The sequence below is a fragment of the Serpula lacrymans genome (genome assembly GCF_000218685.1).
Source record: "Serpula lacrymans var. lacrymans S7.9 unplaced genomic scaffold SERLAscaffold_2, whole genome shotgun sequence".
Lineage (NCBI taxonomy): Eukaryota > Fungi > Basidiomycota > Agaricomycetes > Boletales > Serpulaceae > Serpula > Serpula lacrymans.
In genome coordinates this window covers 2,759,729-2,777,162 of record NW_006763291.1, presented here as the reverse complement: position 1 = coordinate 2,777,162, position 17,434 = coordinate 2,759,729, and the positions used below count along the sequence as shown (strand labels likewise).

Below are 17,434 nucleotides of genomic sequence, written 5' to 3'. Positions count from 1 at the left end.
TAACTTTATTTCGGAGCGCCTTTTCTTTCAACTCGTTTTCTCTTTTTTCCAGTTCCAGTTTCTCTGCTGTGGATTTACCTTTTCGCTGGAAATTCCAGATTTTAGAGGATGAATTGCTAGAAGGAAAAGATCCAATACCGACACCTTCAGCCTCCCCTTCCCATTTACTTTTGCGCTTCTCAACTTTGGCTTGACCCTTAATTTTCAATTCACCCTTTGGGTTGTGAGGAAGATCGTCGACGTCCATACTGACATCTCGTGCTGGAGGCGGTGGGCGTCGATTGGCGGGTGAGCGGCTTACACTTGGGGTCCGACTGAACTTCCTTCTTCCGGAATCTCTGGGTCTCTCCTTACTGTCTCGTCGCCTCGGCGGCGGGGAAACAGGAGACCTCGACCTCGACCTTGAGATACTCATTCGCCTATTTCCTCTTGGGGGGCTCGGGCTTCTCCTCCTACCGTAACTTCGTGGAGGAGGCGACCGAGAACGACTGACTGAGCGCGAAGGAGACCTAGGAGATAGGCGACGTCTACGAGGTGGAGGGCTGCGACTATCTCGGCCTCCATAGCGTCTAGCTTCCCTAGGAGGAGGAGAATAAGAAGGCGACCTCACCCTGCGCCGCGGTGGGGGTGAACGAGACCTAGAAGGAGAACGGGTTGGGGAACGCCTGCGCCTGCGTGGAGGAGGGGAACGAGGAGGCGGGGAACGTGAGGCGCGTGAGGGACGGGAGGCACGAGAAGGTGGAGAACGAGAGAATGACCGCCTTCGAGGAGGCGGCTCACGGAACCTACGCATCGGAGGTGGAGAGCGTGAACTCCGTGCATCAAAGGGCGGAGAACCGGAGACAGAGCGGCGGCGAGGAGGAGGGGATCGGGACATCCGACGGGGAGGGCGCTGAATATGCAACGTCAGATAGCAAATTATGCGAAACGATAAAAAGGACTTACACCTCCTCCACGAGCACCCCAGCCGCTATCGCGCCCTCTGCCACCGCGGTCATCATCGAACCCACCTCTACCTCTACCTCTGCCCCTTCCTCTCCCACCACCCCTGTAGCCACGATCATTTTGACGAACATCATCCAAACGAGCTCTGCGGTCTCTTTCGTTCAAAGCTCGAGTGTCACCTTCTTTTGCTTTTCTCATTTCTTCTTTTTTCTCTTCAACAAAAGTACGAGGTACTCCTGCCGGAGATTCTTGAGCTTCTAACAGTAAGTTCCACAGGGCAATCATGAAAGAAGATGTTGAGTTAGTTAGAAAACCTGTCAAATTTATCTGCATCTTTTTAGGATCAGGAGTCTGAGGACAAAGGACTTGTAAACGAGTGCGATAAACTGGTGCCAATGGCGTGCTTACCGGCTGATCAGGATCTTCAAGAAGGCCCATTGCATATTCGACGACGACTTCGTCTTCGAGGCCAACAAGTTCTACGACCTTCTTTGCAATCCAAGGTCTTATAACCTGCACATTAACCTTACGCATATCAACCTTCAGTGAAGAAAGGGTGTTAACAAATAAGAGATACTCCCTAACACACATTCAACAAACCTTTTTGTCGAACTCGGCAGGGAATTTCATGGATTTCAAGAGTTTTAGCTCTTTGTCAGAGAACCTCCGATCCTGGTCGGCTGAAGTACCCTTAAAAAAGCCTGTTACAAGAACCTTAAGAACGAGGTGTAAACCTCAGAGCTTTAGATGACTTACCAGCGTCAGCCATGTCCGCAACGAATATGCTTCAAAGTAAATATAATCCAATGATGAATGCAGAACTTGAACCAAGACGACGCTTGAGGGTTTCGTTTCTGCGCAAAAGCACCAAGCAGCGTGGGAACCTCGATAAGCGCCCTTGAATGGAGCTACCGTTTCTTTCATTCTTTCTATCAAACACTATGGCCTCATATGCATAACTGACAGAGTCGTGGCATAGTCTCATTCCTCGACCCAACTGTCTTTGGGCTCGAGGTCTTTGCATTGAAAGTATCATAACTGTGTATCAGCGCGATTTTTGGTTGCTCATCGTGGTGTATCATTGTTACCTTCGATATCAGTGAGTTAATGTTGACAAGCATATCACTTCTTCACCCGAAAGATCCATGCCACCTCTACAAAATCTGACATTCAACCATGCTAGCTATATTCGTCACAGTACTTAAAAGGATTGATCTCTACCCCCAACACCGGAGTTTTGAGGATTCTACGAGATAGTTCAAGTTATGTCCTCGTTTCTTTTTGTTCGTCTCCATGTGATATTCTACCTTGCCTCTCAGCTATAGTTGCGACAAAAACATGCATGTTTTCTTCAAGTCTGTCGCCACTCCCATTGGTTAAATCATACACTGCGACCATTAAGTCATCCAATATATTCTCTGTTGTTTCCATCATCCTGGCAATGCAGATGAGGCAATGCTCCCAAACTTTTTAGTTTCATGGTGGCTCTAACCTCTATGTTTCCCATGACATACGTTGTCTAGCGATTTCATGGATGAGCTCAACTGGCGCTTTTGAATCTGACTGAGATCCCTATCACTCACTGTACGACTGGATTTTATTAACGAAATCTGCTAGTTCTACAGCATACCCCCATGACTTTGATTACACTGGTACTCATCATATATACATTAAATACATTAAATAAACATCAAGCACAATCAGATGCCGTGCCAATTGATAGAATCCCTCTGTCGCGAACTTTAGCAAAATGCTGCCTGATCAGCTCCATTCCAAGATCATCTTTGACATTCAGTATCACTTTCACACTTTGCAAGCCCGCAAATTGAGGTTGTGAAAGTATGTCGGCGAGACTATCCCAGTCGATCTTCTCCACGGGGCCTGACACAAGCCCCGACACCGCATAAACCAGCCCTATGGTTACCTCCTGTATATGAGGAGATTGAATATGGCGATAGAGTTCCAGTACCCAGTCCATGTCAGGTGTAGTTTGGTCGAGAAACAAGTTATGCACGTGGAATGCACGAAGCTCTGTGACATCCGAAATTTTCATTTGTTGAACCAAATCCAGTGCTGCATTTAGGTCGTAATCAGTATCGAGAACCAACCAGGTGATGCTTTGATACACACCGTCTGCAAAGTAGAAATCGTCGTCAAATCGTATGTGTAATTCCTGGAGAGATGATCCGACTGAAGAGAGAAATGTGGGTATAGCGGATACATCTTTCTCCGATAGCTCCCATAAGTGTAAGGTATGCACAGCAGGTTCGCGTTCTCCAGACTGAATCCAGTTCAGGATGGAGGCTTTCCGAGTGCATGACAGGGACAAAACGCGTAAATTAGGTGGTCGATGGTATTGGGTTGGCGAATCAAGCTCTATAGACTCTTTTTCCCACTTCACGATGTCGAATTGGAGGTCCTCCAACGCAGGGAACGCATCGATGAATTGCATGAGGTCGCAGAAGGACCGAAATTCAAAGTGCTGCAACTTCAACTTCTTGATCCCTTTGAATATTGTCAGAAAGCTCTGTCTAGCTTCTGTACCGAGAAACTCCCAGGTGACACGTTCAACCTCGAGAGTCTCCACCCGTGTAAGAGCCTTCATGCGGGGTAAAGCTTCGTTCAACCACCTTTTCTCCCAGGTATACGCCCCTCGTCCTTCGCGCATGTAGACTCGGCGTACATACGGCGCAAACGTGGCAATCGGTGACTCTACAAGTCGCAAAAAACTGTCTTTTTTCCATGGATGAAGTGAGATGGAGGAGAATAGATGATGACGAGATGCAGGAAGCCATTCTTTGCAGACCAAGCTGCAGGTGGTAAGGCTGTGAACATCTTCATGGAGATGGTCTATTATATGGTCAGTGATTTCTGGAGGGATTTTGTGACGCCTGAACATGCTCAACGGTTAGCTCTGCAGAAGAGCGCCAAAAAAACGGGGGTTAGGCTCTTTTCATCTCTTTATCACCATGTAATTGCCGTAACGAGGCTGCTTATGCCTTTCTCGGTGTCGACTCCGACCGTACCAGTACTGTGACAACTTTGTGATGGCGGCAAGGTAACAATGTTCTCGGACTAAGATCTCGGTATCAACTTCCATAAATTTTACAGGTACAAAGATATCAATTTACAAGATAATGAAATTCGATAGTAAAACTTGTATAATCAGAGATCGTTGATTTGTGCGGAACCCCGTGTGCTCCTTCACCATTCTCTCAAACCGCCATCATCACCTCGACACACAGCATTTCGCCAAGCCGGTCGTGTCACACAATCAGCTGCTCGTTCCCGGACCAGGGCTTCGTTGATTTCAATGCCTAATCCAGCTCCTGTAGGATGAGAAACCGTGCGTTAGAGTTCATTCGCATCACCACATTACACAGGCAACTCAGGAACACTCACCTTGAAGGGCTGCAACATGTCCATCTTTCACTTCGAAGACCGATGGGTCGACCAAGTACGTGTACAAGTCGGCGTCATCGCTGTTATAGTGGATCTGACCATCAGAAAGGGGTCAGACTAAGATAAGATAGTGGATGTTTCTGAAATAGCTTGCCTGCCAGCTCATTTCCTGGATGACAACTAAGATATGTGTGTAAGCCAAAAATATCACCCATCTCCAAGCCAATATTATAAAGGATACGCACAGTTAGGAGCATTTAATCCGACCTGAATACAAGCGGCAAGAGCAACCGGCCCAAGGGGACAATGAGGAGCAAAAGCGACATCATATGTTTCGGCCATGGCTGCAATCCTGCGCAGCTCGCTGATCCCTCCGCAGTGTGATACCTAAGAAGAGAAAATGAATATTCAACGTTTGTTTACCAACAAATAACCACGTGCATCTGGTTGTGCTATATCAAGCGCTTTCTTCTCGAAGTATGGCCTAAAGTCACTCCGAGAATAGAGTCGTTCTCCTGAAGCGATAGGTGTCGAAACTGCATGAGCTATGTCTGCAATTTCTTCAACCTGCGTGGGTAACAGTGGCTCTGATGATGCGTGGCTGTTGAATACAAGGCCTCAAAAATTGCCTATGCTTCTCACCTTCGATGAATAATGGCTGATAAGGCTCAAGTAGCTTGGCAAGCTGTTTGGCCATGCCTTTGTGGAGACGTCCATGAAAATCGATACCAACATCCAGCCCGACGGCCTTGACTTCTTGAACTCGCTGTATGGTCCCATTCAAGATGGAAGGTGAGTCGATCCATCCAGTAGGGCCTGAAAGAAAGGAATGAGGAAACGCAAACACTGCCAGGAATGAGTCGCACCTGTGCCGCTCATTTTTACGGCCGTAAATCCCTGCTCTTTTCGCAACAGTGCACCCTCACGTACGGACTGAGGGTTGTCGCCTCCAACCCAACCGTAAACCTTGATTTGGTTGCGTACTTTGCCTCCAAGAAGAGACCACACTGGGACTCCAAGCTTCTTGCCTTTGATGTCCCATAGAGCAATGTCAAGGCCTGATAATGCGGACTAAATCAACCACGGTGTGTAAGTGTGTGGTTCGTTTGTGATAGTAAACTAGGGTTACCATCAACACAGGACCGCCCCTGTAGAACCTAGCACGATAAGCATGGTGCCAGATATCTTCGATTGCATCTGCGTCGCTACCGACAAATCTCTCTTTGAGATCGGAGAATGCACCTTCTATGGACTCAGTATGGCCTTCGAGGGTGCTCTCTCCCCAACCGACATAGCCGTCTGCGGTCTCCACTCGCACAAAAAGCCAGCGAGGTGGGAGCCGGAATACCTGAAAGTCCAGTTTCAGTTGTTAGCAACCTGGGAAGCTCGGGACAGGACAACCGTACCTCGATTTTTGATATTAAACTTGGTTGACTTGTTTGCTGCAGAGACATGACTGCGTGAAGTAGGACTATACATAGGGCTGCCCATCTTTTATACGCAAAGCGTGCAAGATAACTTCGAATTCTATGCTTTGATGTTCGTTATGGTCAGCAGGACAACGCCCGGACCGCAAGGTACCTTAGGGGATAATACTTAGGACGGAACTCACATGATAACGAACAGCAGGATGAACAATGACCACAGTTCGGCCGTAGATATCTTCTCAGTGCATGGGACTCGTACATAAGAAATGCAGACTTAAGGTAGCACCGAGTGTTGCCAAAGCCTCAATGAAGTTCAACTGAGGGTTTGATATGTCCCAGTGGAAAGTGCTCTGAGCAGTGGCAAATTTTTGACATGGCAAACTCCCGTCGCCGGTCACGGTTTCCTTCCCCACGTTCCAACGGTCCAGTGGCACTTAGGCCGCACCGCGACATTTCCACTGGCATTATCATCCTAACTTTTGTTATTGTCGACGACACCAAGCCTATCGTTGCGCTGTCTTATAGAAGAGGCATCTACAGACTTTAACGCTTTAAAATTATTAATGTCTTCTCGTGCTTCAATGAGGCCAGGTCTATCGTCATTCACTCTTTTGCTCTTCCTTCTTGTTTGTTTGCTACAAGCAACCCAGATACACGCCATCAAATTCGCCTTGCAATCTTACCGTTTCCCTGCATCCAAGTGTATATGGAATGCCGCACATACGAACGCGCTAGTCATCGTCACAGCCAACGTAGGACCAGGCTTTGGGCAACGGGTTGACATCGAAATCATTGATTCAAGTTCAGAGCGGAATGTTTATTTGAGCAAGAAGGACATCAAGGGGGAGACGAGGCTTGCCGTGACTGCACATGCTGAAGGGGAAGTGGGCGTCTGCTTCAAAAATCATCTAAGTCCAGGTATGCCGTCCCGACAGGTCATCATATACAATTCATATTCTAATACAACGTCACAAACTCAGATATTTCGGGCGAGAAAGCGAGGAATATGACCCGAATTGTAGATTTGGACATAGATATTGGTGCTGATGCCGTGGACTATAAGTGAATACTCTCACCATTTTCCTTCCACGTCACATAGCCTAATGCTGGTTTTCTCTAGTGCTATTGCAAACCAAGAGTCCCTTTCAGGCCTTGAAACGGAGATGCGGAAGTTGGAAGGCATCGTTAAAGAAATAGTGGACGAGTTGGACTATCTTAAAAAGAGGGAGGAACGTTTTGCGAGCACAAACGGTTCGTGCAATAGTCGTGGTTATATCTATTTCATTTGAGCTTATTTCCGCTGCAGATTCCACGAATTCACGCGTTCAAAGTTTTGCATGGTTTACTATCATCTCGTTGGCCGGGCTCGGAGTCTGGCAGATACTTCACCTGCGGGCGTACTTCAAGCGGAAGTATCTCATCGATTAATATACCCACACGGACAGTGCACGACGTTTATGAATCCAGGCATAATTGTCCAGAATATAGCGCCTTTACTTATAAATTCAGTTTAAGTTTTCCAAATTCATGTTAGGTTCTCCCCGAGTGGTCTGGCACCGCATGGCTAGCGATTGTAGTTCAGCAGTTCAACATGTGTATGAAACCACGTCATCCGTGCCACGACACCACAATAACGCTGAGCGGATACAGTGCAGCTTGCTGTCTGTGGATATGACATATCTTCTCAGTATATCGGACCTGTCATCGTGTACAAACACACTTAATATTCTATTGGACTGCAATTGTCTCTTACCCACACTACTTAAACACTGAGGTGGACGGGTTTCTTTATTCAAACGGGCACCTGTCTATAAAAACTGCAGTTACAACTGACGGGAGGCTCATAGATTCTCCTGAAAAAGCGTGAGCCCATCAAGGTGTTCTGAAAGCTCATGATCCGTCTCATCCCCGCTATTTTCCACCAGACGAATTTCATGCTTTTCATCGTTTATGGTCTTTCCTGCTTTACCTCGCCAGCGGGAGACCTTGTTGAGCAACAACATTTCAACTTCTTCCACATCGTGGCAGCTGTCTAACGCAGTACGGAACTTTCGATACCATGGACGCCGGACACTGGTGATAATTAAGGGTCAGTTATAGAAACAGAACATCAGATAGTCTCACCATTGGAACTCCATGATATGTCTTATATGCGCCCGTATGGTATGTAGTGACGCGGTTCCAGGATGCAGTTTACAGATATCGATGTATTCGAGGGATATTTGCACTGGATCGGGCACGATATTTGCAAAAAGGCTGATGGAAGGTCATTAAAGAAGGGGAGGGTGTTTGATGAACGGAATATACCAAGGATTTCCAAGCAGGGTCTCTCCAACCATGTAGCCATCCGCACCTGTGAAGGTACGGTTTTCTTCCAAATCCGCCCAAGTACGCACGTTCCCGTTGCTCACGACTGGGATGTGGAGCTGTTCTTTTAGTCGCTTAATCTCGTAAAGGTCTGCAGCTCCTTGTCGCCGTCGCCGTGCAGAGACATGTCTCGCATGAAGAGTCACCCAAGATGCCCCAGCAGACTCGATCCGCTTTGCTAAATCCACAGTTTTGGGAGTATCTTGACATAATCTGATTTTCGCCGAAACAGGGACGGTAAATGAGTTGGACATTGCAGAAACTGCAAGAACAAGGTATGAGTGCGATAATTCCTCTATGACGTGGAAGACATACCGATGCCTTCTACTAATGGCCAATCTTTCTGTCCCAATAAATACCCACCGAAATGGCCATCTCGTGCATGGTCTTGTGGACATCCCAGGTTTAAATCTAGTCGACTTCGCGCCAGCAACAATCAAAGCTGCATTTTGTGATATTACGGTGCAGGAACACACACCTATGGCATCACAGTATGATTGTAATTTTCTACCAGCCTTGACTATGGTCTCTGGGTCGTTCCCGCAAAGTTGAACGACCACAGGGCGCTCAAGTCCACCTGCAGATCCACAAATATCTCGCTGATTAAAGTCAAGGTAGGCCTGATCATTTATGAGTTTTTCGGGTATGAGCATCTGTGTATATGCTACAGTTGCGCCGTATTTACGAGTCAAGATGCGAAACGGTAAATCGCTCTGGTTTACCATCGGCGCCGAGATAGATTGCAGATTTATTGACTCCATCGGAAATATTTCCTTGCTATTATCAGGGTCAAATCTGATTTTCTCTTCCTTTAGCAAAAAGGAAATACTGACTGGTGGAAGCCTCAAACGTTGTGGAAAACAAGTAAAACATACAGATAAGATAAGATCCAACGTGACCATGAGCGTGGAATGAAAACTCGGCTATTGCCGAGCTTATGAAAGCACGTCGGCTGTTAACTCCGAGTCAGAGTTGACTCAGTATAGGCATTGCTACTTTTACATTTACTGGTCAGGCGGATTTCCGTCAACCGTGTTGTGTTTTTCCATAACATCTTACATTCAAACATGTCATTTAACAGGTTCAGGTGTATTCGTTCTGCAGCAGCTAATGGTGCCAAAGCACTGCAGTACCGTTCCTCAGCTATAGGTCGGCGGTACATATCGGGGGATGCTCCGAAAGTCCTCCCAGATATCGAGGTACTGTGAATTGCGCAACATATTTCTTGAACATGAAGCTTATGGGCGCGTGCCAACAAAAAGCCTTCACGACTTGAAGTCACTCGGACGAATACACCTGGGGAGCTTCCTCCATCTTCGCAGCTTCTGTTTGGACGAACATTTGTGAGAAATGATTTTTTTCTCAGAGGAGGAGTACCTAACGTTCTCTCAACAGACCGACCATATGATAAGGGTTTCATGGACTGAAGCTGAGGGCTGGAGTGTACCACGAATCGAACCTTGTATGTTCGCGCGTCTTCGCCACTACTCGCTTTATTCCTGTTATTTTCTCATGTTACCATTCTCTAGTTGGAACCATCAACCTCAATCCTAGTGCAACTGTTCTTCACTATGCCCAGTCACTATTTGAGGGATTGAAAGCTTACCGCCAACCAAATGGGACAATAACTATGTTCCGTCCTGACATGAACATGAAGCGTATGAACAGCAGCGCCCAGCGTCTTGCATTACCCGTAAGTGTTAGTGTCAAGTAATGATGCGAATAACCCATATTTTCCATAAAAGACATTCGACGGTGCTGCTCTTACAGAGGTAATAAAAGAGCTAGTCCGGCTAGACAAAAACTGGATACCCAAAGAGCCTGGACATAGCTTGTACATTAGGCCTGCCTTGAGTGAGCTACACCTAGTGATTTTGGGCGCTTTTTGCTGACTGTATGTAAAAGTTGGAACAAATGGTCTCTTGGGTATTCAGCCTCCCAGCGAAGCGCTTCTTTTCGTCATTTGTAGTCCTGTGGGCCCATACTACCCGAAAGGCTTCAAGCCGGTTCCTCTTTACGGTACAACAGAATATATCAGAGCTGCGCCGGGAGGTTAGTGCATTGTCGCTACTTCTCTTTTATGACCTTAACAACTATCAACGATAGGTACTGGTGCCTTCAAGTTAGCAGCAAACTATGCCCCTGGTGTAGTCGCTCAAAAGTCAGCCGCACAGGCTGGTTACGTACAGAACCTATGGTTGCACGGTCCTGAGCATTACTTAACCGAGGTTGGCACTATGAACTTGTTTATCGTACTGAAAGGCAGCGACGGAGGTTCGTATCCCTACTACGTGCGTAGATCTGGCTGACAATAACGTCTAGTTGTCGAGCTTGTCACTCCTCCACTTGACGGTATGATCCTTCCCGGTGTTACTCGTGACTCTGTACTTGCTCTTGCTCGGAACCATGTTGCTGGAACCAAGCGGCTAGATGGTTTGCCAGAGCAGATCAAAATCTCTGAGCGGCCCATTACGATGGCTGAGGTGATCAGCGCCTCCAAGTCCGGACAGCTCGTGGAGCTCTTCGGTACAGGTGAATTCACCGTTCCCTTGATTCATCGTTTTGAAGTAAAGTGCTCACCCACTATGACTGGCAGGCACCGCAGCTGTAGTTTGTCCTGTCGATAAGATCGGATACCTCGGTAGTGATGTGCACATTCCTACGGGCCCCGACGGCATGGGACCTATCTCTAAACCACTATGGAAAGAGTTGGTTGGAATACAGACTGGTGTTGTTGAGAGCGAGTGGAACGTCGTTGTCTAGAAGTAAGGTCTTCACCAGGATAGTCTGCAATATCTATCTAGTATCATGATTCTCTGTTTTTGGATAGGACCTTGGGTCATGGTAAATTATGGAACGCTACAATGTTACTGACCATTTGCTATACCATCTTATCTTTGAGGTGAATAATCCTCGGACCCCTGGAAATCTTTTCTGTGCTGCATTTCATTATTGTCAGGCAAGTTGTTGTCAAGTAAACTAAATCTTTTTGGTGCACCCACAGCTAGTGATCACCGGTCGCCGTTTATGTCAAGAAAGCATGCTGTTTCTTGCTTTTGGGAACCACAAACTCACGCCCCACCCTCGACCGAATTTGCTCATTTGACGCCTCGGTCGTATTCTCGAACTCGGTAATTTTGTTTTGAATACTCAGCGCTCATAACTTAACTTTGCAGTCGCTCCATTTCCGCAGATACGGACTCGCCCCTGGTGGGCTCTCGGAACTTTCCTCCCATTAGTTCAAGTTCCGTGATCCCCCAAAGCAGCCAGCCGGACCGCTTTGACGTAGTTCCATGCTTATGGTGCAGTATGGCTGCATAGCATATGATGTCCCTCCCCCGATCCCTCCTGTTATCAGAATCTCACTCACTCTATCCCATTGGGAGAGTCTGGTTTGTGTTAGAATGCCGGACTCCCCGGACTGTTCGTCACATGTCGTTGATCATCATCGGTAAGTCCCCTACATGATCAAGTGCCTTTCTCTAATTGTTTCGATCATGAGGCAATTGACATCCCGCATGGTGGGTTATAGCAGGCTAAAATGACTAGGCCGTATTCCTTTCGCTAGCTCAGCCTTGGTATATCATCTGTTTCCTTGTGAGAATTAAGAAATTAAATATTTCTGTGTAGCAGGTGGACTGCATGGCACCGTGATGCAAATACCACTTCCCAGGACCAGTCCAACAAACCTTATATATGAACGAACTCAAGTCAAAACAGCCGTTTGTGATGCTTGATTGTATTTCTTGACTCGAGCTATCAATTAACGTTCTGTCTAAACCATGCAGATTGTAGGCACAATTATAAGCTATCAGGAGGCAATCACCTCGTGCTACCACTCGCCGGTACGGAAATGCCTATGTAACGTACAAAACTCGCCCATTATCTCCTGATACCAAGAATGATCTATTTGTTTCCCCAGTTATCGTCATCATTCTATACTTGTCGTCTCCCGTATCTTTCTATCACGGACGGTCTTGGGGCGCCCCCACGGCCCACTATCGTCGTGATGCAGCGGATGCGAACATGCGAACGTCGCTCGCAAAACTCCTGACGTGCCGATACGAGGGCGCTCGCTGAGGCGCCAGTGGCCTTCATAAAGGTCAGTTGATATTCGCCCTGGATTCATGAGAATAGTTCGATCATTGATGGCCGTATGATCACACAGCGCTTGACCACATACAACCTAATTTGCCTTCTCTGGCTTTCCGAATTCATCACACGACTCTTACCTTACAATGATGACCACTCTCATTGCAGCGCCATTTTTGTCACGCTTTCTCACCACCCGCGCACCGCTGGCGTTCTCCGACATTCATCCGGGAAAGTCCAGTCACTGGCCGAAGTATCTTCGAGCTTGCGCGTCAAAAGGTGTCTCGTCACTGTGATTCTGTTAATGAAGAGGTCAGGCTGTCATTGTGCTGCGGTGGACTGTCTCGGCGAGGAATTATCGGCTTTTGCCCAAACTTGATGAATACTGTACGTGTGCCGTCGTCCTTAGTTGACCTGCATCAACTGATTTCCCGCATGACGAGATGATAGGAGATACAGCTTCACCGAGGGACGGCCAAAGGTTTATCGCAGCTTGATGTATTTGATGTATGATATCTACCAATGGGTCTTACCGTAGACACGCGCAGGAAGCACGTTGTTGGGGACGATGAGGATGTTCCCTTCTATTTCCCATTACCGTGGCTCTTCATCGGCTCCGGTAAGTCTTGAGAGTTTTCCAAGCTCTCAGTGGAGATGGGGAGGCTGGGTGCCTATTTCTAGAAGTAGTATACTCCAGGGACCTGCTATCGAGTGTCGACTTCTATTGGTGTACACCAGGATGTCGCTCGTCATCCGATACCAAACCTATGGGGCCCCGTACTCCATTTGTGGAGTGTCTCCGGGACTGTGTCGATATCATGCTATCAGGAAGTCGCCGTCGGTGAAGGGCTATTCTGAACTTCCATCGTATCGGTGTAGTACCACTCACGCCCCAACTTCTTTGTGGAAATGCTGGATGCAGATAAATACTGGATGTAGATGTCTTCGCGGGAGAAGATTAAGTATGTGTTTCTCATAGATCTGCATAAAGTTCCCGCATGATGTACCCCGCTGACGCTATGATATTGCATGTTTCCAGGGTTATGGATAAATTCAAGGTTTCGGCATCTGCGTCTGTGGGTATGGTACCTTGTTAGAGCGATCATGTGTCAAGATCTTGCTACAATGCGTATGAGGCGTGCTGATGTTGAGATATAGCACCTTGTAGGTCTTGCTTTCTTTGTACCGACAGTTTGGGATGAATGGTATACGATTGGATGATTATATCGTGTATATGCGCCACTTCGCTCCAGTTATGGAGCCAAAGCTAGGTGATAGTGAATGTTACATCCCACTGAACTACCAAATCAACGACGTGAGCACCGAGCGCACAGATGAAGTACACGTATTTCAAACGCGATATCGATGCAGGCTATTTGAAAATCAGTGGTTTGCGCGTTCTAAGTTCACAAGCAATTCAGATACCAATTCAGGTAAGAAATGTAATGAATTGTAAATCCGCGAACATCGGAGTCCTCCAAGTGTGTGATGTGCGCGAGTGGTTGTGCAAGTAAAAATACAAATGAGCCCGTAAATAACCAAGACAATGCTAAGAGATGAAATAAAGATGGGTACAGTACAACAGGCGCACCGTCAAGTCCATTTTCTAATGAGGAGAGCGGGGGTAGAGGGGGTAGAGGGGTTGAAAAAAATGGGGGGCGTAACGTCTCATGATGGTCTAATCATAACCTTGAGTACCATATTTCCATCTTCATCTTTTCCACGAGCTAGAAGCTCGAAAGCTCGTGAGGTGTCTTCGAGTGCAAAGCGGTGCGTAATTAATTTTTCGACGCCTTTTAATTTGCCTGAAGCGAGCAACTGCAAAGCAGTGGGGTATGTATTGGCGTAACGGAAAGAACCCTGGATATCGACTTCGCGCAGGGCTGCAGCGGACAGCGGCAAGACGAGGTTTCGTGATCCCATCCCGACAAGCATGACTTTGCCGCCCGTGATAGCAGCCTGATTATGGGGGGACACAAAACGTAACGGCGATAAGAAAAATGAATCTAAAAAAAAAATAAGATTCGCAAACTTACGTGAATGGACATCTGAATGCACGGTTCCGCGCCGGTGCATTCGAAGACGAGATCGAAGCCGTCCACTTCGCCAAACTCGCGCAGAGCGAGCTGTATGGTCTCCTTTGCTCTGTTGAGCTGATCCTCGGAGGTTTTTGCCTTGTCCGACATGGGTAGGCAGTACGTTTGAGAAGCGAAGCCATTGGCTTTCGCAAAGTCGAGACGTGCTTGATTGATGTCAATGGCGACAACGCGGGAGGCGCCGTAAGATTTCGCAAGTGCACAAGCGAGGATGCCGATAGCACCCACCCCAAACACGAGGACGGTTTGACCTGGCTTCAAGCCAGCGCGTGATGAAGCGTGTATGAGGACAGAGAGAGGTTCGGCGAGAGCAGCTTGCTCAAATGAACAGCTATCTGGCAGTCTGGAATGGACACAACGGGGCTCAGAAACAGCATAGAGGGGACAGATAGAAAGACGACATACGGATGAAGGACGTGGGCTGGGTGGTTCATGCGATCTTGAAGGGTACCATCGGAGTGGGGGAATGTTTTGGCACTGCTGCAGAAGCGCATGCCTTTGCAAAGGTTGTAACGACCTTTGCTGCAGTAGTCGCAGTGGTTGCACATGATGCCAGCCTCAATAGCGACGCGCTGACCGGTGATAAGGTTTTTTACGCCTGGGCCGACCGCAGTGACGATTCCAGCAGACTCGTGGCCGAGAACGAGAGGAGCTTGAAGGGCGAAGTCGCCGTTGCGACCCTCGAGATAATAGTGCACTGTGTAAGAAAGTTATATGAGAAGACATGGGCTTAGAAGACATAGGACATACGGTCACTTCCGCAGAGGCCAGTGGACATGACGGCGACCTGGGCATGGTTGTGTTGTGGGGGCCAGACGCTACGCTCCTCTGGGCGGAGGTCTCGTGGACCGTGGAGGACGATGGCGCGCTGTGTGGGGAGTGCGACTGGAGACATTTGGGAGGAAGAGGGAGGAGGAGTGATGTACGTACATTTGCATGACCTTATAAAGGATCGAGAGTATGGATAGTCTCGTGAGGAGGACATCTCGGTGCGAAGAATAGCTGGAGAACAGGAGAACATATCCGGTCCGGTCACCGCACGCGTGACATGCACCGACAAAACCCTGAATTTAAGAACAGTCACACACATAATTCTTCTATTTTCCATTTCCATCCATAAATACACCCAATTTGTGCGTTTCCCTGCCATACCCGCGCAGTCTCGACCTGTTTTCTTCATTCTTCCCTCCCTGTTGCATTTGCGTCAGAAGAGCCAAGTAACATCGGGCTCACCCTATATATTATTAATCATGTTTAACCTACTTTGCCAAACCTAAATATATCGGATCTCCGGGTCGTGGTCCGATGCGGGGTAGGCGCCAGTCTAGGCCCCGATATACTGAACAGTCCTGAATAGGCTCGATTGTATTCGTGTCTACATCCCAGTATACTACAAAAACTCATTATATTCTCTTCCATGTGAGTCTCCAGCTGGTGTTCATCATGGATCCCTCTCCCCATGTTCCTTCTCCAAACCTCTTCTCTCTCGCATCCCACAACGTCCTCATCACTGGTGCCACGAGGGGTACGTATTTATTTTTCAGCCACCCTTCCTTCGATCGACTAGCCGGCCACTAACAACTCTTATCTCGTCCAATTTATCTTACCACCCCCTCAATATCCCTTACTCTATCCCGTCTCAGGCATAGGCGCTGCTTGCGCACTTGCTCTTGCCCAGGCTGGAGCATCCATCTGTCTCGTCCAGCGAGAACCCCAGTCTGGAGAAACCCCTAACCTCGACACCTTCAATGCCATCCGTGCCCTGGGGGCCACCGCGCACGTCGTCTATTGCGATCTGGGAGATTTGCAGGCAGTCCGGGAACTTTTTCCAAAGGCACTTGATGCGATGGGCGGTAATATCCACGTCCTTGTCAACTGTGCTGGTATACAACGGAGATCCCCGAGCGTTGATTTCCGCGAGAAGGATTGGGATGATGTATGTTTGCCTATCTCCTCGCGTTTCCATCTTCGCGCTAATTTCCCTTCTCTTTTTAATCAAATTCCCAAACCGTATTGTTTATCTTTTTAGGTTCTCGATGTCAACCTCAAATCGGTCTGGCTGCTATCCCAAGCAGCTGGCCAGCACATGGTCCCTCTCCGCAGGGGAAAAATCATCAATTTCTGTTCTCTTCTTACCTTTCAGGGTGGTCTAACCGTACCAGCATATGCTGCTGCAAAGGGTGCCGTCGGTCAGCTCACAAAAGCTCTTAGCAACGAATGGAGCCAGCACAATATTCAGGTTAATGGCATCTGTCCAGGATATATTGCCACTGATATGTGAGTCCATCTGTTTTTGTTATCTTCGACGCAGTTATCAGAGCCTCCCATCTGCTTCGAGAATGCCCTGATCCGAATGCTTTTTGCATAGTCAAAGCGAAACGCCAGGATCTCCGCTGTCATCGTTCACTCCTTTCTTGTGCACCTGTTCGGTCTATGGTTTTTTAATCTTCTTGTCCTCTCTTTAGGAACGAGAGATTGCTCGCAGATCCGGTCCGCCTTAAACAGATCTCGGAACGTATTCCCGCAGGGAGATGGGGCAACCCTCAGGACTTCGCCGGACCAGTTGTATTTCTAGCAAGTTCAGCTAGTCAATACGTATGTGGTGAACTCCTTGTGGTTGATGGGGTGAGTATTTTCTGCTCAATCTTGGCATCAAAACCATCCTGATTCGTGCTATCCAAAGGGCTGGATGGGCCGGTGATCCAATCGAAACCTTTTAACTGGTCGCGCGACTTGTATACGTGTTCGTTGGATGTCAAAGCGTAGTTGTTTATCTGATAAACATGATCATCGGAGCTGGTCTCGCTTTTCCGATCGCTGTGACGTCCTCTGTATCTGAAATTATATTTGTCATACTGGTCACGACTGGTGCAATTTCACTTTGTAACGAGGGGGGATAATATGAGATCCGCACGCAGGAAGAAAGTGCTTGAGATCGCGATTTGGGTCCACTATTCTGTGCTAAGTTTCGAGTACCTGTTTAAGCCATGGTGGAGTTCTTCTACAAGGAATTTGCCGGGAACAGAGTCCGTCAATTTTAGTTCATTTGTGTGGCAGTTGTATCAGGTCCGATTATCGTCAACGCATTGAACGTGCTTCGCTCGA

The 17,434-nt window shown here is 47.8% G+C and overlaps 8 protein-coding genes across 8 annotated transcripts; 4 read left to right on the top strand and 4 right to left on the bottom strand.

The window, feature by feature from the left end:
• Window positions 1-2,524: 2,524 nt before the first annotated feature.
• On the bottom strand, window positions 2,525-3,874 carry SERLADRAFT_458104 (uncharacterized protein; the record flags this gene model as incomplete). The annotated part of the gene is made up of 2 exons (XM_007313996.1): window positions 2,525-3,018; window positions 3,076-3,874. 2 exons carry the CDS (start codon window positions 3,842-3,844, stop codon window positions 2,636-2,638), a joined length of 1,152 nt encoding a protein of 383 aa, XP_007314058.1.
• Window positions 3,875-4,026: 152 nt separating this feature from the next.
• SERLADRAFT_445594 (uncharacterized protein) lies at window positions 4,027-6,130 on the bottom strand (the record flags this gene model as incomplete). The annotated part of the gene is made up of 10 exons (XM_007313995.1): window positions 4,027-4,274; window positions 4,348-4,441; window positions 4,502-4,527; window positions 4,593-4,734; window positions 4,789-4,934; window positions 4,990-5,163; window positions 5,214-5,418; window positions 5,477-5,695; window positions 5,754-5,874; window positions 5,960-6,130. 9 exons carry the CDS (start codon window positions 5,799-5,801, stop codon window positions 4,150-4,152), a joined length of 1,179 nt encoding a protein of 392 aa, XP_007314057.1.
• A 70-nt stretch (window positions 6,131-6,200) lies between these two features.
• Window positions 6,201-7,600, top strand: SERLADRAFT_458101 (uncharacterized protein; the record flags this gene model as incomplete). The annotated part of the gene is made up of 5 exons (XM_007313994.1): window positions 6,201-6,692; window positions 6,755-6,836; window positions 6,895-7,025; window positions 7,081-7,234; window positions 7,260-7,600. 4 exons carry the CDS (start codon window positions 6,338-6,340, stop codon window positions 7,200-7,202), a joined length of 690 nt encoding a protein of 229 aa, XP_007314056.1.
• Window positions 7,601-8,044: 444 nt separating this feature from the next.
• On the bottom strand, window positions 8,045-8,902 carry SERLADRAFT_365819 (uncharacterized protein; the record flags this gene model as incomplete). The annotated part of the gene is made up of 3 exons (XM_007313993.1): window positions 8,045-8,403; window positions 8,457-8,552; window positions 8,620-8,902. 3 exons carry the CDS (start codon window positions 8,900-8,902, stop codon window positions 8,045-8,047), a joined length of 738 nt encoding a protein of 245 aa, XP_007314055.1.
• A 221-nt stretch (window positions 8,903-9,123) lies between these two features.
• Window positions 9,124-11,055, top strand: SERLADRAFT_458100 (uncharacterized protein; the record flags this gene model as incomplete). The annotated part of the gene is made up of 9 exons (XM_007313992.1): window positions 9,124-9,340; window positions 9,404-9,484; window positions 9,537-9,603; window positions 9,671-9,834; window positions 9,887-9,995; window positions 10,047-10,193; window positions 10,248-10,415; window positions 10,464-10,673; window positions 10,738-11,055. 9 exons carry the CDS (start codon window positions 9,209-9,211, stop codon window positions 10,902-10,904), a joined length of 1,245 nt encoding a protein of 414 aa, XP_007314054.1.
• A 1,700-nt stretch (window positions 11,056-12,755) lies between these two features.
• SERLADRAFT_433769 (uncharacterized protein) lies at window positions 12,756-13,078 on the top strand (the record flags this gene model as incomplete). The annotated part of the gene is made up of 2 exons (XM_007313991.1): window positions 12,756-12,852; window positions 12,915-13,078. 2 exons carry the CDS (start codon window positions 12,756-12,758, stop codon window positions 13,076-13,078), a joined length of 261 nt encoding a protein of 86 aa, XP_007314053.1.
• An 823-nt stretch (window positions 13,079-13,901) lies between these two features.
• SERLADRAFT_413145 (uncharacterized protein) lies at window positions 13,902-15,250 on the bottom strand (the record flags this gene model as incomplete). Its single annotated transcript, XM_007313990.1, has 4 exons — window positions 13,902-14,192; window positions 14,270-14,672; window positions 14,735-15,026; window positions 15,080-15,250. The coding sequence occupies 4 exons, from the start codon at window positions 15,222-15,224 to the stop codon at window positions 13,902-13,904; spliced, it is 1,131 nt and encodes a 376-aa protein (XP_007314052.1).
• Window positions 15,251-15,772: 522 nt separating this feature from the next.
• On the top strand, window positions 15,773-17,030 carry SERLADRAFT_346099 (uncharacterized protein; the record flags this gene model as incomplete). The annotated part of the gene is made up of 5 exons (XM_007313989.1): window positions 15,773-15,854; window positions 15,973-16,265; window positions 16,359-16,606; window positions 16,795-16,954; window positions 17,013-17,030. The coding sequence occupies 5 exons, from the start codon at window positions 15,773-15,775 to the stop codon at window positions 17,028-17,030; spliced, it is 801 nt and encodes a 266-aa protein (XP_007314051.1).
• Window positions 17,031-17,434: the final 404 nt, after the last annotated feature.